This window comes from Thalassophryne amazonica, chromosome 16, assembly GCF_902500255.1.
Source record: "Thalassophryne amazonica chromosome 16, fThaAma1.1, whole genome shotgun sequence".
NCBI classification, from domain to species: Eukaryota; Metazoa; Chordata; class Actinopteri; order Batrachoidiformes; family Batrachoididae; genus Thalassophryne; species Thalassophryne amazonica.
Genome location: NC_047118.1, coordinates 579,750 through 602,036, shown reverse-complemented (window position 1 = coordinate 602,036; position 22,287 = coordinate 579,750). Strand labels below are relative to the sequence as shown.

Here is a 22,287-nt window from a genome sequence, read left to right as displayed (position 1 = left end):
GAAATTTCAATTCAATTTTCAATTTCAATTTATTTTCATTTATATATCGCGCCAAATCACAACAAGGATGCCTCAAGTCGATTCATGCAAGTAAGGTGTAACCTTACTAACCCCCAGTGCAACAGTGGTAAGGAATAACTCCCTCTGAGGAAGAAACCTCAAGCAGACAAGACTCAAAGGGGTGACCCTCTGCTTGGGCCATGATACAGACACAAATTACAAAACAATTCACAAAACGAACATACAGGAAATGTTGCCGGCGCACAGGATGGGAAACAATTATATCTACTGCTTCTCAGACTAGTATGATCAAAATTTTATGAATGGGTCATGGGTCTGCAACTACGACTAGAAATACTTCAGCACTGACCTAAAAGGGCCACTTTTTATGTTATTTATTTGATATATTCGCTAATGCGGTAGTTGTAAGATTCAGGGTTCTAGCCAGGACCATTTTAGTTCCGGGTAAATTATGTGATCGCTCATAGCTGCAGGGTTTTATACCACTAACACATTATTGGCAAGCCTTATTTTAACTAATTTTGGGTGGTTTTAGATGCACTGAAAGCAAGAATGAACAAAAAAAATTATGTTTATGTTGTAATATTTGTAAGATCAAAGTTATTTTTGGATGTTTCTGTCAAAGTCTACTAAGTTAATAAATTAAATAATGTTGAAAAAGGTTAAAACACATTAATATTTGATGGATATAGCATTTACTCTCTTCTACAAAAATGACACTGAGTAGCTTTTAATCCAGTGAAGCAGGCAGTTTTTCTGTCATCCTGACAGGTTTTTTTTCAATATTTTTGAGTGAGATTGCATTACTTTTCTTTTTAAATAATGTAACATTTAATTGCTTGTTTGATCAAGAGCTGAACCTGGACTGATTTGTCAAACCTGCTCTTTTAAATGAAAAATTTCCTGATTCAGTTCTTCACTTTTCTCTTTCACTGACGCCACGCCCCTCCTCCTCTCCACCCTCCTCCTCCACTCTCTATCTCACGCAGTCTGCTGTTTTTCAAACTTGGTGCTTTTTGGAAACGCAAAGCCTTTCAACTGTAAAATAAACTGTAAATTTATGAATGTATCATCAGATACAGACACAGACAGACCTAAGGATTATTTAATTTAGGTTTTTGATGGCAGGTTTTTTTTTTCTTCAGCTCAGAGCGCAGCAGAGACGCTGTTTTCAGCTACTGCCCTTCACAACTCTGCGGCCACAGAACGCGGTGACTCTCTGATCTCTGCTGTTTGAGATTTGACACAAAGAAAATGAGAAGTATATTTCTTATTATTTTCATTATTGGTTTAAAATTACAAAACTTTGACTCTATACTCTTCAAATACGATCAAATTGGTACATTTTCAGCAACATTTCAGGTCATTGCTCAGAAAATCCGTGCTGGGCGGCACAGCCAATTTGAATCCGAGAGCCAGGCGGAAATTTGCAGTAACAGGCGGCGCCGGCTGGCCCCAGCCACCGTGGCTAGAACCCTGGTAAGATTGTTCATTCAGTACTGCCCATAAGAACATTAGATAGCGCTGCTTACAGACGCCTATTAAATGCCTAAAATGCATTTAAATAAACTGATAAACAAATTATCACAAATGGGAAATAACACAAACAACTGGATTCTGGATTTTCAATAATACACCTTCAAGACTTTCAGTATTAATTCTGAGATCACATTAGTGATAGACAGTGGTCTGTTAAAAAGGGAGGGGCTTGGCGCTGCAGCTACTATGCTGTCAACATGGAGATAACGGTGCAGAAACATGCAGTGTCCTAACACTTCACAGAAATGTACCCAAGTAAGCAGGTACATACTAGCAGAAAACAGAATACTGTTGTCATTATGAAAACGGTTTTGTACTGACTCAATGGGGGGTGGGGGGTCATGCATCATCAATCTGAGATGTGAAAATATGCAAGGGTTTTTACAGTTTCATCTCCATTATCAGTCCGATCACACAGTCCTCAGCCTGATGACCAGACGTTCCACTCTCACTGCGGTGGTTTTCCTGATAATCAACTCCTACAAATGGAGCGCTTAAATAACACAGGGTTCCCCCCTGTTCTGTTTGTGAAAATGCACATCAGGCGGGATTTGCTCCTGAGCCATTCATCTAAAAAAAACATGAAACAATTTATCAGTAAATTTTGTTTATCACAGTATAGGAGATACTACTCTCAACATGGTTCAAATGTATGGGCACCAACAAACACACAATTCTCACCAAATAAATCCCATCTGTCTATCTAATGATGAATATGCTCTCCTGGATCTTGGAGTTATCGTACTGTGGAAAAAAGTAGTGAGAACAGAGCAGAACGGTCATTTAATCTGAAGCAGTGTCTGATCCAGGCTGAATGCTGAACAGTGACACCTACTGTTTTTCTGGGGAAATGGACAGGTTTAACTCCCCGACAGTAAAGCATGGAGAAAGGTCGCTCCTTCGTCTTTGAATGCTCCTGGAAGCACAGACTAAAAACTTTGGCGGGCAGGTAGACGTCCCAGTCAGCCGTGTGCTGGTAAATTAACTCATTGACCATCCTGTTGGAAAGCAGGGTTTTGAATAGTTACAAAGAGGCTGACTTGATCATTTCCAGCTGCAGGAACACTTTCAAGTATATAATTTTTAAAGAAACTCTTGACAGTGCTACTGTGGTTTTCTGAGAGTCTGTACTGCAAAAACCCTCCTGCCATGACACTAAACTCTGCATCGAACAACAACCCAGCTAGCGCGTAATATACAGTGGGGGAAATAAGTATTTGATCCACGGTCAATTTTGCAGGTTTTCCCCACCTACAAATAATGTAGAGGTCTGTATTTTTTTTTATCGTAGGCACACTTCAACTGTGAGAGACAGAATCCAAAAAAAAACAACAAAAAAAAAAACAGAAAATCACAATGTATGATTTTTATTTATTTGCATTTTATTGCATAAAATAAGTATTTGACCCCCTAGAAAACCAAACCTTAACAATTGGTACAGCAACATTTGTCTGCCATTACAGAGGTCAGATGTTTCCTGTAGTTCTTGACCAAGTTTTCACACACTGCAACAGGGATTTTGGTCCACTCCTCCATACAGATCTTCTCTAGATCTTTCAGGTTTGGAGTTTCAGCTCCCTCCAAAGATTTTCTGTTGAGTTCAGGTCTGGAGACTGGCCAGGCCACTCCAGGACCTTGAAATGCTTCTTACGGAGCCCCTCCTTAGTTGCTCTGGCTGTGTGTTTGGGGTCATTGTCATGCTGGAAGACCCAGCCATGACCCATCTTCAATGCTCCTACTGAGGGAAGGAGGTTGTTTGCCAAAATCTTGCAATACATGACCCCATCCATCCTCCCTTCAATATGGTGCAGTCGTCCTGTCCCCTTTGCAGAAAAGCACCCCCAGAGTATGATGTTTCCACCCCCACGCTTCACAGTTGGGATGGTTTTCTTGGGGTTGTTCTCATCCTCTAAACATGGTAAGTGGAGTTGATTCCAAAAAGCTCTATTCTTGTTGTGTGGGCCGCCAGAAGAGGAGGTACTGCTGGCCCACCACCAGAGGGCGCCCTGCCTGAAGTGCGGGCTTCAGGCACGAGAGGGCGCTGCCGCCTCACAGGAACAGCCGAGGTGACAGCTGTCACTCATCAACTATGACAGCTGTCACCGATCATCTGCACTTCACCCCGGATAAAAGCAGGATGACACCTCCACCACATCACCGAGATATCGTTCTTCTACGGAGGTAATACTCTCAGCCTGAATAATCCGATATTGATTCCAGTAGATACATTGTTGCAGCTGTCTCCCCGGAGGACCGGCGTGGGCCGCAACTGCTTCGCTCTGCTTTCCGCCAGATAAGTGAATAGACAGACGCTGCACGAGTGTGTGTTAGAGGTGGAGGTGGAATTCCCACCGTTGTTGTTACTGGGTGTACACACATCCACACATGACTGTCTTTGCTCTTCACCAGCAGTACCAGATCCGACACGCGGAGATGGTGGCCACCTGGGGGACTCGGGACCTGGCGGCTCCAGTATCCTTCGGGTTCGGTGGCGGAGGAAATCGTGTGGTTCCGGTTCTTCTCTAGACGGACGTCTCCTATCGTCGAGCCTGCCCACACAACACCTTTATCCATTGACTTTGTATTTATTCTATAATCTGCTGTGTGTGGTTGTGGCATTCACAACAGTAAAGTGTTCAAATTTAACTCCTTCTATTGTCCGTTCATTTACGCCCCCTGTTGTGGGTCCGTGTCACTACACTTTCACAACAATTCTGGTCTCATCTGACCACACGACCTTCTCCCATGCCTCCTCTGGACCATCCAGATGGTCACTGGTGAACTTCAAACAGGCCTGGACATGTGCTGGCTTGAGCAGGGGGACCTTGCTGCCCTGCAGGATTTTAAACCATGACAGCATCATGTGTTACTAATGTAATCTTTGTGACTGTGGTCCCAGCTCTCTTCAGGGCATTGACCAGGTCCTCCTGTGTAGTTCTGAGCTTTCTCAGAATCATCCTTACCCCACGAAGTGAGATCTTGCATGGAATCCCAGATCGAGGGAGACTGACAGTCATCTTGTGTTTCTTCCACTTTCTAATAAATAATCATAACAGTTGTTGTCTTCTACCAAGCTGCTTGCCTGTTGTCCTGTAGTCCATCCCAGCCTTGTGCAGGTCTACAGTTTTGTCCCTGATGTCCTTAGACAGCTCTTTGGTCTTGGCTATGGCAGACAGGCTGGAGTGTGATTGATTGAGTGTGTGAACAGGTGTCTTTTATACAGGTAACAAGTTCAAACAGGTGCAATTAATACAGGTAAAGAGTGCAGAATAAGAGGGCTTCTTAAAGAAAAATTAACAGGTCTGTGAGAGACAGAATTCTTGCTGGTTGGTAGGTGTTGAAATACTTATTTCATGCAATAAAATGCAAAATTATTTAAAAATCATACATTGTGATTTTATGGATTTTTTTTTAGATTCTGTCTCTCACAGTTGAAGTGTACCTATGATAAAAATTACAGACCTCAACAGTCTTTGTAGGTGGGAAAACCTGCAAAACTGACAGTGGATCAAATACTTATTTCCCCCACTGTATTGGTTATATTAAGGTTATGGTTGTCAGAAATGTTTCTAGAGTGTTTTCATAACATTATTACTTCCCTTTATATATTGACAAGTCATGTTTATATACTCAACAAAAATATAAACGCAACACTTTTGGTTTTGCTCCCATTTTGTATGAGATGAACTCAAAGATCTAAATCTTTTTCCACATACACAATATCACCATTTCCGTCAAATATTGTTCACAAACCAGTCTAAATCTGTGATAGTGAGCACTTCTCCTTTGCTGAGATAATCCATCCCACCTCACAGGTGTGCCATATCAAGATGCTGATTAGACACCATGATTAGTGCACAGGTGTGCCTTAGACTGCCCACAATAAAAGGGCAGTCTAATATTTTTGTTGAGTGAGGAAAATTTGACAAATTTATTCATTCTAGTCTCAACGTCTTTCTTACTCCAAATTTCTTTCAGTGACTAGATTATGACTTTAGGTAACGTTACCAGAATGTTCTGGCAACCAAATAGAAACTGTCCTCAAAAACGTTCTGTGGAATAAAAGAATGAAATAAATCATATTAATGATCTTTTATTTGTTTATTTTGTCTAAAGGTCTAACGTTCTCAAAAGTATTGTGCTAATGTTATTGTCAAACGTTCTGGTAACCAAAAAAAAAAAAAAACCTTTACAGCTAACATTCTGATAACATTTGACAAATGTTCTTATAATATTTTGGGAACCTTTTTTTTAAGCTGGGTAGGGACATTATTTTTGTATAATGTTCGGGGAAAGTTTTTCTTCTGCATACTATGAATGCTAAAATTGTTATTATAATCATTGCTTTGCAAGTTTAAACTTGTAATTGTAATTTTAAAGTTATAGTATGTATATATATATATATATATATATATATATATATATATATATAGAAAGATGTCACAGAACAATAAGCTAAATTTATTATTTGATTATTTTTGATGATAATATAATGTCATGAACATTGTGATAGAATTCAAAGAATGCTATTTTTGGTTACACACATAAATATATACATACATGTATGTACGCAGGGATGGTGGACAAGTGGTTACTGTGCTTGGTTTCAGTACGGAAGGTTCCTGGTTCAAACCCCACTCCTGCCACATTTCTCCATGTAATATGGAGTTGCGTCATGAAAAACGTGCGCCAAATCAACTTGAAGATCCACCTTGGATCTACTGTGGTGACCCCTAATGAAAACAAGGGAGCAGCTGAAGAGACTAAATTTACTATCAAATGTTCTGGATAACATTTTGGGAACTGTATTTTGTTAGCTGGAAAGGGAAACGGCAGCACTGACCCTTAAAATCTGTGTAAAGCTACATCTTTCCAGACAGAAATGTGATCAAGAATCAATAAGGGAACTGATAAAGAATCAGAATCGGTATTGCTGTTGATGCATAAAATCTCATCATTTCCCATCCCTACTTGCAGACCTGATTGAAGTAATTTCATGAATCTGACATCTAATTTGAAATATGCTGCATGAGGCATCACCATCTGGACAGTCATTTCACCATTGCTCCCGATGTGTAGTGAGCGCCTTGTATGCCAGCACCCTGACATCGGGGTGAAAGCGAGGCATACTTGTAAAGCGCTTTGAGCGTCTGATTCAGATGGAAAAGTGCTATATAAATGCAGTCCATTTACCATTTTCACCAAACAGTAACCACACACCTGTCAATTGAATGTGGCATGAACACATCCGCGGTGCCCGTCCTCTGATGATGGACGACGAGAGGAAAGGCAATGTTCAGCTGGTCATTCAGTTCTTCATTGATCTGACAAACACACACAAAGTCAAACATCTGTGAGAAAACACTCGCCAGTTTAGGAGGCTACACGGTAAACCAGAGGATTAACAGATCCAGCAGAACTTCAAACTTCCAGCAAGCAGTTTATTGAGACAACTCACTTTGTGGACGATGTCCAAAGGCAGTCTGGAGAGGATTCTGAGCGGGAATCCAAAGTGCACAATTACGTCCACGAGTAGCTTTGCCACATGTGAGGCGAGACAGAGCTGCATGGGCATGGCTTCCACCCACTTAGAATAATAGTCTGTCACGCTCAGAATGTATCTGTGCCCGTTCACCGTTTCAGGCAGAGGTCCCCTGACATCCAGACCAAGCCACTCCCACGGCTCTTTCACCTGGCACCAGAACATGTGCACCATTACAGCACTGTCTGCACTGACTACATATTGATGTTATTTCATTGGAAGAGGCTCACCTCAATCAGGTTTTTGCTGTCATTCCACTGTATCCATGGAAATTACAGAAAACAGATTAAGACAAAATCCAAATCACAAACTACTGTAGTTTATAATAATGGTGACGACTTACACTGGAAGCATAGTCAGGAACCCACTGAATACTCTGTCAAGGCATGAAAAAATACAATGTATGAAATTTTCATGAACATTTTTGCTGATTAAAAACTGAATTCACATGTTAATGCAATAATTTGCAATTCTGCTTAAATTGCACATGACAATATATGATGGTACAGTATAATCTGTCTGTGGCACAACCCCAAACCAGAAGAAGTTGAGACTGACAGAGAGAGAGAGAGAGAGAGAGAGAGAGAGAGAAACCCCACAGTGATTCTTACATTTACTTTGACTTTTATTTCACTGCAGAGATTACAACCCCTGGCAAAAATTATGGAATCACCGGCCTCGGAGGATGTTCATTCAGTTGTTTAATTTTGTAGAAAAAAAGCAGATCACAGACATGACACAAAACTAAAGTCATTTCAAATGGCAACTTTCTGGCTTTAAGAAACACTATAAGAAATCATGAAAAATAATTGTGGCAGTCAGTAACGGTTATTTTTTTAGACCAAGCAGAGGGAAAAAATATGGACTCACTCAATTCTGAGGAAAAAATTATGGAATCACCCTGTAAATTTTCATCCCCAAAACTAACACCTGCATCAAATCAGATCTACTCGTTAGTCTGCATCTAAAAAGGAGTGATCACACCTTGGAGAGCTGTTGCACCAAGTGAACTGACATGAATCATGGCTTCAACACGAGAGATGTCAATTGAAATAAAGGAGAGGATTATCAAACTCTTAAAAGAGGGTAAATCATCACGCAATGTTGCAAAAGATGTTGGTTGTTCACGGGCAGCTGTGTCTAAACTCTGGACCAAATACAAATAACATGGGAATGTTGTTAAAGGCAAACATACTGGTAGACCAAGGAAGACATCAAAGCATCAAGACAGAAACTTAAAGCAATATGTCTCAAAAATCGAAAATGCACAACAAAACAAATAAGGAACCAATGGGAGGAAACTAGAGAAACTGCCTAAAGGAAATGGGATTTACATACAGAAAAGCTAAACAAAAGCCATCATTAACACCTAAACAGAAAAAAAACAAGGTTACAATGGGCTAAGGAAAAGCAATCGTGGACTGTGGGTGACTGGATGAAAGTCATATTCAGTGATGAATCTCGAATCTGCATTGGGCAAGGTGATGATGCTGGAACTTTTGTTTGGTGCCGTTCCAATGAGATTTATAAAGATGACTGCCTGAAGAGAACATGTAAATTTCCACAGTCATTGATGATATGGGGCTGCATGTCAGGTAAAGGCACTGGGGAGATGGCTGTCATTACATCATCAATAAATGCACAAGTTTACATTGATATTTTGGACACTTTTCTTATCCCATCAATTGAAAGGATGTTTGGGGATGATGAAATCATTTTTCAAGATGATAATGCATCTTGCCATAGAGCAAAAACTGTGAAAACATTCCTTGCAAAAAGACACATAGGGTCAATGTCATGGCCTGCAAATAGTCCGGATCTTAATCCAATTGAAAATCTTTGGTGGAAGTTGAAGAAAATGGTCCATGACAAGGCTCCAACCTGCAAAGCTGATCTGGCAACAGCAATCAGAGAAAGTTGGAGCCAGATTGATGAAGAGTACTGTCTGTCACTCATTAAGTCCATGCCTCAGAGACTGCAAGCTGTTATAAAAGCCAGAGGTGGTGCAACAAAATACTAGTGATGTGTTGGAGCATTCTTTTGTTTTTCATGATTCCATAATTTTTTCCTCAGAATTGAGTGATTCCATATTTTTTTCCCTCTGCTTGGTCTAATAAAGTAACCGCTACTGAATGCCACAATTTTTTTTCCTGATTTCTTATAGTGTTTCTTAAAGCCAGAAAGTTGCCATTTGAAATGACTTTAGTTTTGTGTCATGTCTGTGATCTGCTTTTTTTCTACAAAATTAAACAACTGAATGAACATCCTCCGAGGCCAGTGATTCCATAATTTTTGCCAGGGGTTGTATGATCCCAAGATATTTTATATTTTGTGTGGCCAACATTCATTTCATTAAGATACATCCATTCCTACATTTGGGGCTGAAAACACATTCCAAAAAAAAGTTGGGATTTGGGCAATTTATGGCTAATAACCAGGTTAAAAAAAAAATCCAAAAAAGTACAGAGATTTTAGATGACATCTTTTCCAGGGGTGTCCATGCATTTTTCAAAAAAGCAATACAAAACCACATTCTGCACACATTAAAAAGCCTTCACTGCAGAAGCAGAGGATACAGGTACTGGACTGGACTGGCTGCAGTTCTAACATGTCCCCCCAATAGAGAATGTGTGGAGAATTTTCAAACAAAAAAAATGCAACAGCGATGACCCTGTGCTTCATCACTTGGTCTCCTCACCCACAAAACATCATTTAACTGGTGTGAGAAGGAATGGCAACATTACAAAGTAGTATATGCTTTAGTGCCCCAACTTTTTTCTTGGAATGTGCAAGCCTCGTCTGCAGCAGCAAACAAGAGTATTGTTTTTACTGGTGTGTGTCTGTGGACAAGACAAATCACAAATGGCTGGATGCATTTCCTTCAATCCTGAAGGGAATATTACTTGGATAGATATCTAGAGGTGGTTAGATTTTGGAGTAGTTTGGTCAAAGATCATGGTCAAGGAAAACATGGTCTGAAAATCCCCCCCCCCCTTTTTTGGGGGGGATGACCTAAAGCAGGGGTTTTCAAAGTGTGGGAGAGTACAAATGAATGCCCCCCCCCCCACACACACACAATGTCAACATCTTCATGTGTTTCTTTTCTTTTTATTCTTTTACACATTAAACACATTTTAAATATCTATTCTTTCACACATTTTACACCCTTTTCAAACATTTTAAATGTTTTTAAAAAACATTCTATTGTTCTATTACCTTTTGTCATATTTTAAACATCGTTTTTTTTTACATTTAAACATCTCTGTGTGTTTTTAAACGTCTTTGACATAACTAGTACATTTTAACATAAATAATATTAAACTCTGATACATATTTAGCCTCTCATCTAGTCTCACCTCTTGTTTAGTGCGAACAATAGTTATGTTTTCCTGGACACTTTATTTCTGATCTGATTGAATTCTATCCGATTGGTGGATCAGATTGTCCCGTTTACATGAACGCGCCCTAAAGTAATCCGCTTGCTGTGCGTGTTTACATGCACCGTGATTGCGATCTGATTCAGTCAATAGAGCAATCCCATAATGCTTTGCGTTGTGACGTCTGCCGCTTGTGACATGCGCAAATGAGTTGTACCCGGAAGCCCCCGGTGTAAACAATGGATTTGTTAGCCGGCGTAATCAAGATTACTGTTATTTTTTGCGCGTTTGTTTTGAAACTGCAGCATCAGAGGAACATGCTTCTTCTTCAGGACTTGTTCAGAAAGAAACGAGCGCGGCGGAATGTGTTTTTACGTGATGTAGCACGGAGCACGGTTAGTAAAGCCGTAATGAAAACACCGACGGATTAAACACCTGATTTACGAGCCAAATGAAAATGAAGCCTTGGAGATCAGACGGAGCTTTGAGGAAACATCATATCCCTCAAATAATGGGACTAACTGACTGAACTCACAGACACATGCAGGTAGGTTATTTCTAAACGTCTGTCGTTGTCATTGACTCACAATCAGTAACATCACAGCTGCCACTTTTATGACTTCTGATAACTTTTTTCTGGCTTTTAGGTAGAGTCCACTATGAAATCTCACAAAACTTATTTTAAACAATTAACTATTTCAAAATATGACAATAAATCAGTTTCATGAATAAATGAAACAAACCTTGTGTGTGAGGTCTTTTTACATTTCTTACTTACTTTACTCAACTAAAACAAGTGTTTGCTTTTAGATTTTGTAACATCAGTTGCAAAATGCCTGGAAAAGCCCAAGATTCCAATGTTTTGTGCCATTCAGACCTTTTTGAGAGCTGAACTGCCAAAGGTACCTTTCAAAGTTTGAAGAGAGAAAAAAAAAGTCATATCCACTACACCCTGTGCTTTTTTTCCCCCTGATTTATTCTTAAGGATATAATTGCTCATTAAGCATCAGATTTTTAAAATACATAACCATTTTCTGTTTTAGGGTGTGAAAAACACTGAGGGCGAAGCCGTGCAGCTACAAATCATTGGTGACCCTGCAGATCCACTCCGTGACTGGTTGTTGAAAGGCCACATAAATTCTACACATCTGACCCCAGAGAAGAAATCTGTTCATGTGAACCTCAGCTCACTCTGTGTAACAGTAGAAAACACTTCATGGATTTTGAAGTCAAGGGGGAGGGGGCTACGGGTTGGGGAACGCTGGTCACTTTGATGGCATGTCTCCTCAGCCTGGATCACAGGTCTTGATGCAGAGCCATTCCGGTGGGAGCAGGACAACGATGGCATTGAAGGAGTACATGTTCAATCACTTCCCTCTCTGAAATGGTCATCTCCATTAACAAAATAATAATTAAAAAAATCTGACAAACACATTTTTTTTATTATTATTAAAGTGAATACAACTTTCTTCCATACACATATATAAAATAAAAACCTGGCAGCACCACAACAATTTGGTTAAAAATAAAATATAGTGCTAAAAACTTTTATTCACTTCCATCAGAGCTTGGCATGACTTCTTAAACTGCCATTGCTGTGATGTCAGATCATAAAACCGAATCCTAAAGGTGGCTCTTTGTCAGCAAAATAACATACTTCCAGGAAAAAATTTGAAGAAACTTAACATCAGGGCCAGTTTCTTATATTCAGTTTCTACATGTTGTGTGGGCTGTAGACAAAGTTTCCATTGTTATTGGGTTGGGTGGTCAGGTGGCTAGCTGTGATTCGTGATGAAATAGTGGACTTAGTAGAGGACCTAGCTGAGATGCGTGCACATCATTTAGGAGAGGTTAACTCACCTGTTCCAGACTAATATGGGTCATTGACAGGCACAGGCAGCTGATTTACTGGTAGATTTACGCATTAAAAATTTATCCATTTTGCTCCTGGCATGTTAGCTAACAATGTTTTCTTTTAACTTTTTTCCCCTTCTTTTGTTGGTTAACAGTGCTTACAGTTATTTTTTGTGCCGCCCTGCTGAAGAACTCTGGTGCTCCCCGGGGGGGGGGCACAATGAACTCTACTTACTTGTGGCACGCAGTAATCACCATGGAAGAAATGTGGAAGCGAGTCGGTCCGCAGGTCTTCATCTATAATAATTTTCCAGTGTTGGGGATCTCTGAAAAGAAAAAAAAAAAAAAAAACAACTGAGTGAAGATGCCCCAAAGATGAGGCATTATGACACAATCAGTCAATAAATGTTTTAAAACTCATCAGTTTAGAATTTTGCACAACATGCTCACAAATATTCACTAGGACATGATGCCCACTAAATATACTACTGCACAAGTTTTCAGCACTTCTTTTGTGGAGGATATCAAAGGTGTGTCTGACATTTATGGGATGGGGGGGGGGGGGGGGGGGGACACACGTAGTAAGTCCTTTGGCTGCTCTCTTGTTTGCACTCAGGGTCAAAACAGCAAATCAGAGGTGGCTCTGCATGATGAATTGTCACAAGTTTCACAGCAGATGCCCTTCCTGACACAAATCCACATTACATGGAGGAACCATCCACACTGAAACCAAGTGCACCAACCACTTGCCCCCCCACCCCCCCGCACTCAGCAGTACACGGAGTGCTATATGTTAACCTGGGACATTATTTATGCAAATTCACACAATTAGCATTCAACATTTAGGGCCCCTTCACACAGTGCGAATTTGGTCGAATGACGGTGAAACAGTTCGAATTAGTGAACCACGAAAACAACGATCCGGCTGTGAAGGTTTCGTGCATGCACACAGTGCGAGCAACTGGAGTATGTGGAACCACATTGCACCGCAGCTGTGGAATAAATTAAAAACCAGCTGGTATGTGTGGAACCACATCACGGCGCTGCTGTGGAAAACAAAAAATACACACCACCCATGGGATTCAAACCTGCACTTAACTGATTGCCAGCTCTAAATCTTACCACTGTACTACCGCTGCTGGCCTGTAAATAGTGCAGGAAAATGCCTGAAATCAACAATGAGATGGACGTATTGAAAAAATAAAATAAAACCACACACCATTAAAAAACACACCCTATTATCAAGTATGATCCGTCTGCTCCTCTGTAGATGACCCATGGTCACAGACATACAGTCATGGAATGACATTAATGAAGCAGTGTGCTGTTATCATCTACCACATCTACTGGTCCGGTGTGTCCAGCCGGCCCCGCGCACGTACATGTGGAACAGAGCTTACGTGGGTGATGTGATGGTTAGATCGCCCGCTGCGTATTATGATCTGACGGTCCATTGTCACCTGGGGCAGCCTGTCAATGTGCGCACCACACGCTCGCTCGCCACAGCCCGTCGCAACAATCAATCAGTTTTATTTATATAGCGCCAAATCACAACAAACAGTTGTCCCAAGGCACTTTATATTGTAAGGCAAGGCCATACAATAATTACGTAAAACCCCCAACAGTCAAAACGACCCCCTGTGAGCAAGCACTTGGCGACAGTGGGAAGGAAAAACTCCCTTTTAACAGGAAGAAACCTCCAGCAGAACCAGGCTCAGGGAGGGGCAGTCTTCTGCTGGGACTGGTTGGGGCTGAGGGAGAGAACCAGGAAAAAGACATGCTGTGGAGGGGAGCAGAGATCAATCACTAATGATTAAATGCAGAGTGGTGCATACAGAGCAAAAAGAGAAAGAAACACTCAGTGCATCATGGGAACCCCCCAGCAGTCTAAGTCTATAGCAGCATAACTAAGGGATGGTTCAGGGTCACCTGATCCAGCCCTAACTATAAGCTTTAGCAAAAAGGAAAGTTTTAAGCCTAATCTTAAAAGTAGAGAGGGTGTCTGTCTCCCTGATCCGAATTGGGAGCTGGTTCCACAGGAGAGGAGCCTGAAAGCTGAAGGCTCTGCCTCCCATTCTACTCTTACAAACCCTAGGAACTACAAGTAAGCCTGCAGTCTGAGAGCAAAGCGCTCTATTGGGGTGATATGGTACTATGAGGTCCCTAAGATAAGATGGGACCTGATTATTCAAAACCTTATCAGTAAGAAGAAGAATTTTAAATTCTATTCTAGAATTAACAGGAAGCCAATGAAGAGAGGCCAATATGGGTGAGATATGCTCTCTCCTTCTAGTCCCCGTCAGTACTCTAGCTGCAGCATTTTGAATTAACTGAAGGCTTTTCAGGGAACTTTTAGGACAACCTGATAATGAATTACAATAGTCCAGCCTAGAGGAAATAAATGCATGAATGAGTTTTTCAGCATCACTCTGAGACAAGACCTTTCTAATTTTAGAGATATTGCGTAAATGCAAAAAAGCAGTCCTATATATTTAATATGCGCTTTGAATGACATATCCTGATCAAAAATGACTCCAAGATTTCTCACAGTATTACTAGAGGTCAGGGTAATGCCATCCAGAGTAAGGATCTGGTTAGACACCATGTTTCTAAGATTTGTGGGGCCAAGTACAATAACTTCAGTTTTATCTGAGTTTAAAAGCAGGAAATTAGAGGTCATCCATGTCTTTGTAAGACAATCCTGCAGTTTAGCTAATTGGTGTGTGTCCTCTGGCTTGATGGATAGATAAAGCCGGGTATCATCTGCGTAACAATGAAAATTTAAGCAATGCCGTCTAATAATACTGCCTAAGGGAAGCATGTATAAAGTGAATAAAATTGGTCCTAGCACAGAACCTTGTGGAACTCCATAATTAACCTTAGTCTGTGAAGAAGATTCCCCATTTACATGAACAAATTGTAATCTATTAGATAAATATCGCAACAGTGATATATGTTTTTATGCATGTTCATGTGACGACAGCAAGCAGACATGCACGTCACAGTGGACAGTCGAAAGTTCATGTCCACCCAAACACGGTACACGTTTCCCAGCCATGATGTCCAGAACCACAGATCCAACAGCAGCTGCTGAGGGTGGACACACCCCCATCAGTTCAGCACACACACCAACACACCATCTGTACATACATATATCAGCAGTTCATGCAAGTGCGCTCCCCCCTGTACCCCGGCACCACGTTTACAGATGGGGGAGCGCAACACGCGCGATTCACACGCACGGCACGTGTGTGTGTGTGGGGGGGGGGGGGGGGGGGGGCGCGACATTCTGGCACCTCATGTGTGCTGCTCTTTTGCAAAGCCACACTCATGGGGCACTTAGACAAATTTCACAGCCAAAAAAAGTGAGCATCTGCTGACTGTTTTCATGACAATAGTGCGAATGCCCACACAGACGTTCGTGCGTGTCAGCTGGAATTTGGCCGACACCTGCTGCGAGAGGGTTTGATGGGCTCTCGCAGTGCACACTCTGTCTTTCAGCCGCTGGTGTGTGCAAATAGCTGTGGCAACAGGTGTACGAGGCATTTGAGGCAGCTACAAATTTACACGTTTTGCATACGATTGCTGCTTCATGCGCACTTTGACCAGATTTGCACTGTGTGTGAAGGGGCCCTTACATACGTCATTTACGCAATTATCTGGAGTACTTGTATATGGGCATTTTCGACCCAATGAGCCTTTGCAGACAGGAGGTTAATCAGGTTTTGACATCAACCATAACCCTAACATTGTACCCACAAATATCTTTTTATGTGGGAAAAAAAGCTTTGTAACATGACAACTGAATAGTTTCTAAAAGAGAAAAATAAATCTCACACTGGATGTCTGTCAATGTTGATTTTCTGTTGAGCCACCAAATCAGAAAAAAACATGGAACACATTTTCGAGAAATTATAAAATGGCTAATGTTTCTGCACAGTACTTATAAGTATAATCCAATGCTCACTGTGTAAGAGTGACAGCTACTCTATTTAGAATATACACACACACACACCCAGTAGGCTCTTCATCTTTTTCGTTTTCTGTGTGGCTCCGCTCTGCTTTGGAGACAATGACGTTTTCTGTGTTCGTGAAGGTCACAGCAGCTTCTGTTGTTGGAACCTGAGCTGGATTCATCTCAGCAGCATCAGCAACATGACCCTGGACTCAGCATGTTGGGAAACAAAGGATTAACATGTCGTTGTTGTTGTTGTAGATAATGATATTAATTTGATGAAGGCCCCGGGGAAGACCCAGGACACGCTGGAGGGACTACATCTCTCGGCTGGCTTGGGAACGCCTTGGGGTTCCCCCGGAGGAGCTGGGGGAGGTGTGTATGGATCGGGCGGTCAGGGCGGCTTTGCTTGAGCTGCTGCCCCCGCGACCCGACTCCGGATAAAGTGGAAGAAAATGGATGGATGGAAGGATGGGTGGATGGTTCCAAAGTGAAAAGCCTGAATTTGCAATTTTCTGCAATAATCTCAGTAAGTCTCAGCACCACCCAAATGTTTGAGCTGAGTGTTTTCTGAATTTTGAGAAAATGACATAAGATTACAAACAAACATGACGACGGGAATCGATTAGTTTAAGTGTAAAATGCTCAAAAATTAAGATCTACTCACCTTATGGGGTTTTGTTTCTCTCAGGCTGACTGAATTCTGCTCAAAGAACAAAGTGACAATAGTTACACAAACTATTTTAAACAATTCCTACAGAATTAAAACAAAATATTAATCTTCAACCGCTTATCCGGGATCAGGTCACAGGGGCAACAGTTCCAGCAGGGGACCCCAAACTTCCCTTTCTCGAGCCCTATTAACCACCTCTGACTGGGTGATTCTGAGGTGTTCGCAGGCCAGTGTGGAGATATAATGTCTCCACCTAGTCCTGGGTCTTCCCAGGGGTCTCCACCCAGATGGATGTACCAGGAACACCTCCCAAGAGAGGCACCTAGGAAGCATCATTACCAGATGCCTGAACCACCTCAGCTGGCTCCTTTCAACATGAAGGAGCAGCGACTCTACTCTGAGTTTCTCACGAATGACCAAGTTTCTCACCGTATCTCTAAGGGAGACACCAGCCACCCTCCTGAGGAAGCCCATTTCGGTTGCTTATACCCACGATCTAGCTCTTTCTGTCATGATCCATCCCTCATGTCCAAAGGTTAAAGTAGGTATGACTAGATACTTGAATTCCTTCACTTAGGGTAAGACCTCATTCCCTACCCAAAGTAGGCAGTCCATCGATTTCCTGCTGAGAACCATGGCCTCAGATTTAGAGGTGCTGATTCTCATCCCAGCCGCTAAACACTCGGCTGCGAACTGATCCAGTTAGGGCTTACCAGGTCTATCAAAGTTCTCCCTGGCCCTCTGATCCAACTCACCACCAGATAGTGATCAGTTGACAGCTCTGCCCCTCTCTTTACCTGAGTGCCCAGAACATGTGGCCTCAGATCAGATGATGCAATCACAAAATCAATCATCAACCTTCAGCCTAGGGTGCTCTGGTACCATGTACACTTATGAGCATCCTTATGTTTGAACATGGTGTTCATTATCGACAGTCCATGACAAGCACATAAGACCAATAACAAACAACTGCTTGGGTTTAGATCCGGGAGGCCATTCCTCCCACGCCACTCCAGGTTTTTCTGTCATTCCCCACATGTGCGTTGAAGTCCCCCAGCAGAACAATGAATTCCCTCACTGGAGCCCCATGCAGGACTCCAGCCAGGAACTCCAAGAAGGCTGAGTACTCCAAACTGGTGTTCGATGCATACGCACAAACAACAGTCAGAGTTTTCCCTCCCGCAACCTGAAGGCACAGGGAGGTGACCCTCTCGTCTACTGGGATAAACGCCAATGCAGCCACGCTCAACTGGGGCTCGTGAGCATCCCCACACGCACCCAGTGCCTCACATCCTGGGCAACTCCAGAGAAGAATAAGGCCCAACCCATGTCAAGGAGAGTGGTTCCAGTGCCGAGGCTGTGCATGGAGGCAAGGCCCACCAGATCTAATTGGTGGAGCTCCAACATGCCGCACAAGCTCTGGCTCCTTCCGCCACAGGGAGTTGATGTCTTCCCCCCCAGAGCTAGCATCTGCCTCCCAGGTCTGGTCCATCGAGGCCCTTGCCTTTCACTGCCACCCATGGAACATCACACCTGACACCAGCAGCTCCCCCCATAGGGGCACACAAACCTCTCCACCATGATAAGGTGATGATTCCCGGAGAGGCAAAATGGAGTAATTGGATGGAGGAAGCAAAATAAGAAATGCTTAATTAACTCTTTCTTGAAGAGTGTATTCTTTACTGTCAATGGACTGAGGAGAGGTACTGGTTAGAGTGACTTAATTCCAACAAACCTTTTTGTTCTGTTGTTTATCTGGACTTGCAAATATGGTGGGAACTGCATCCTGGTGAAGCCTTATAGATTTGCCAGTTTTTAAAATATACCGCTCCTCAAAGTGTTTGATACACAGAACAGAGAAACGAGATGGAGACCAGTCCTCGGATTCTGTGCACTTCATGTTCATCAGCCACTTCTTGAGTTTTCGCTCATTATAAAGTGGAAACCTGAAATCACACAAAGCCAGACACAGTTACAGGACTGACAGTGTCAAGCTAAAAGGCAATGGCTTTCGGACTGTTAGGTGGAAGAACTCCCGCAAGGCTCAGTGCCCAGTTGTGGCACTCGGTTCACAATCGGCAGCGGTGACTGTGAACCTTTTTTTTTTAGCCTTGGACATGCCTGTTGATAGCCCTCCAGGCCCACGGCTGACTTCTACTGTATCTCCAGGCCAAACGCTGTGCGTTAGTGACAGGGGATTCTATCACCCGTGAAGTTAGATTACAGATACCAGCTGATGTTAAGTGCATTCCTGGGGCTAGAGCACCGGACACTGCCTCTCACCTTAGGGTTCTGATGTTGCACAAGGATAGTTAGAGAAAGGAACACAACACTAGATATAGCCACATAGTTAGTCATGTCAGCACTAATGATATTAGGGTGAGACAATTGGAGGACACAAAAATTGACAGAGAGGACTTGTGATCTCGCCAGAAAGATGCGTCAGTACCGACTGATAGTCTGTGGTCCCCTCCTCTCTCGGTGTAATGAGGCATTTAGCAGGCTGATGTCGTTTAATAGGAGGCTGGCACAGTTTTGTAGACGGCAAAACCAGCTTGTTTTATAAATAACTGGCCTTCTTTCTGGGGTCACCATGGCTTGCCGATACCAGACAGCCTTCACTCTACAGGGGAAGGCGCCACCATCTTATCTGTGAACATAGATACGTAGAGTATTCTACAGTATTCTACATAACACTGGGACTCTATAGCAGGCCACAGAGCAGGTGATTAGAGAACCTGCAAGACCTACTATAAATGGTGGTGTGGAATCCATTAGCCTAGCGGGGAAATCAGTACAAGAAATTAACTATGATGACAGGGTAGTGTATGTGCAAGGAAGGGAAATTTTTCAAGTTGAGACTGTGGCCTGTTTCCGCAGACATACCATAAAGATTTTTTGTGCAGCTAGTCTGCAGGTCACAGAGCTTTCTCTTATCATGCCCCTGTTATGTGTAATGATAATAAAATCAATAAAAGAGTCAGACTGTGTAGAGACTTTCAAGTCCAGACTTAAGACGCACTTATTTTCCCTTTCGTATGGCTAGCATACTGGCATAGTATGTTACTGTGCTTTTTACTCTTAAATTAATTTTATTAGGAAACGGAACGGCCCACAGCCTTAACTTTATCTAAATTCTGGGTGTTTTAGTGAAGTTTAGGGCTAGTGGCCAGTGATCACTTTAGTGTTTCTTTTTTCTTCTTGTTCCTTAATGCTGATAAATGATACTGTATTTGTTGTCTTTCTGATGCCTGATTGTTTTTTTTTTCTCTCTGTTTGAGGTGCAGCTCCATCCAGAGATGGGTGTGGTGTCTGTTTCTGAAAACCTCCTGTCCTGTGCGCCGGCAACATTTCCTGTATGTTCGTTTTGTGAACTGTTTTGTAATTTGTGTCAGTAGCATCACCCCTTTGAGTCTGGTCTGCTTGAGGTTTCTTCCTCAGAGTTTTTCCTTCCCACTGTTGCCTGTGTGCTTGCTCTGGGGGTTGGTAATGTTAGACCTTACTTGTGTGAAGCACCTTGGGGCAACTTTGTTGTGATTTGGTGAAATAAATGAAAATAAATGAAAATATAAACTTTATAAATAAAATAAATTAAAATAAATTTGGTGCATAAACAACAATAAAAGAAAATACTTCTGTAACAAGTAATACTGTAGGTGCATGAACAACAACAAAAATATTTTATCTCTAACTTTGTGAGTTTATCTCTAACTTGGCAACCCGTGCAGATAACATTTTGATTGTTGGTGACTTCAATATTCATATAAATAAGCCTTCTGACCCCCTCTGCAAATAATTTATGGACATTATGAATATATTAGGATTCCAGCAATGCATTCAAGGTTTGACTCACATTAGTGGAAATACTCTGGATTTGGTCCTCGTTTGTGGTATCACTGTCACAAATATTGACATTGTGCCTCTTATGTCAGTGGTTTCAGATCACTTACTGATTACGCTTACAGTCTTTTTGACTTGTTCACTGGAACAAGAAACTTATTTATTATCATGGCGACACATCAACTCCTCAACTGCAATGCTACCAAAGATGGAACACACCATTCAATGCCTCATTGAATGGTATGTTCCATCTTCCAACATATGTATCGTAAAGGAAACCTTACATTTGAAAATACTTGTTCCGCTTACATCAGCATCTGTATCTGTCCTGTCTGGGCTTGCTATATACATGAGTACTTCTTCCACAATGTGCAATTTCAAACTTAATGAGAAATCATGATTTAAAAAATTAGTATATGATTCATACTTGGTTTAACTAGCAACTCTTGAACATTTCTCTTTTGTACATTTAACTTTTATTTTGAAAAATACATGTGCACCTCTAAAGTTATGTGGACCATCCCAAATAAAGCTATTTATTATCATCGTCATTATTATTGTTCTTGTTATGGTGGTGGTGGTGGTTTGGTCAGAATTAGGGGTTTAATTAGGAATCATCAAATTTGGAAAGACTTTTCAAACTTCTGTTGTCAGGCTTTAGCACACATTATTTTTTCTGCTTATTTCGGTCCATGCCCACCGCGTTTTGCTTCCCGTGCCTAACGCGATCAAGACTTAGCAGAATTCATTCAAAACAATTAGCATGAAATAGCGTATTTTAATGAACAAAATATTGAGCTAACTGGTAGCTCTTTAGCTAGCATGTGCTAGCTAGGCTAAACATTTTTAAAGATGTGAGATACTCACTTAAAAAACGTCACACCAGGTTCACTGGAACTGTTGCACCTGGCGGCGCTACATTTATACCTGCCCATTGGTGTACACGTTTGGTGAATTAATCACTAAACAAGTCAATTTTGTGCCTGTGGTGGTATAGACCACCAGTAGCATGAAGTTAAAATAAGAAATTGATCAACATCCGGTCGCAGCTATAAAATAAAACCATCGTGGAAGCGACCAAACAAAACAAACAATAAATACAATAAAACAGCATTTTGTGAAAAAAAACCCCTCTGAAATAAAAAAGAGACTTCTTTTAAAATGTTGCCTTTTTACGTTGGAATGTCCATTCCAGGGCTCCATATTTAACAACCAGGGCATAAGTAAATCGGCTGCTCCCTTGTTTTCCACTCAGGGTCACCACAACAGTGTGGCGTTGCATGTTGAAGTGACACAAGTTTTATGTTGGATGCCTTTCCTGATGCAACTTGTTATTGCGTTACTTTCTGTAACGCAATAACAAGTTTTATTTAAAAAATCTTGTTTATTTGGAATGATTGGTTGATTTTATTTAGTAAATTAAATGTAAGTACATAATATAATTGTAAATACATTAAAAATACATGGATGACACGAGAAAGTGAAA

General features: G+C 41.6%; 1 protein-coding gene and 1 long non-coding RNA gene across 3 annotated transcripts; one reads left to right on the top strand and one right to left on the bottom strand.

The window, feature by feature from the left end:
• Positions 1–1,394: 1,394 nt before the first annotated feature.
• On the bottom strand, positions 1,395–21,836 carry zgc:153292 (uncharacterized protein LOC100003014 homolog). 2 transcript variants are annotated; one of them, XM_034190718.1, is made up of 12 exons: positions 21,669–21,836; positions 18,697–18,907; positions 16,956–16,991; positions 16,349–16,494; positions 12,569–12,659; positions 7,446–7,478; positions 7,333–7,359; positions 7,019–7,252; positions 6,781–6,884; positions 2,396–2,558; positions 2,242–2,304; positions 1,395–2,130 (listed from the first exon to the last, which is right to left on the bottom strand). In XM_034190718.1, exons 1-11 carry the CDS (start codon positions 21,734–21,736, stop codon positions 2,260–2,262), a joined length of 1,158 nt encoding a protein of 385 aa, XP_034046609.1. In that variant the 5' UTR covers positions 21,737–21,836; the 3' UTR covers positions 1,395–2,130; positions 2,242–2,259. The 2 variants fall into 2 exon arrangements, with proteins under 2 accessions (XP_034046609.1, XP_034046610.1); XM_034190719.1 differs by lacking the exon at positions 16,956–16,991.
• On the top strand, positions 10,630–16,369 carry LOC117528147. Its single transcript, XR_004565684.1, has 3 exons — positions 10,630–11,026; positions 11,523–12,480; positions 16,356–16,369. It is a non-coding gene; the product is annotated as an uncharacterized LOC117528147 (long non-coding RNA).
• Positions 21,837–22,287: the final 451 nt, after the last annotated feature.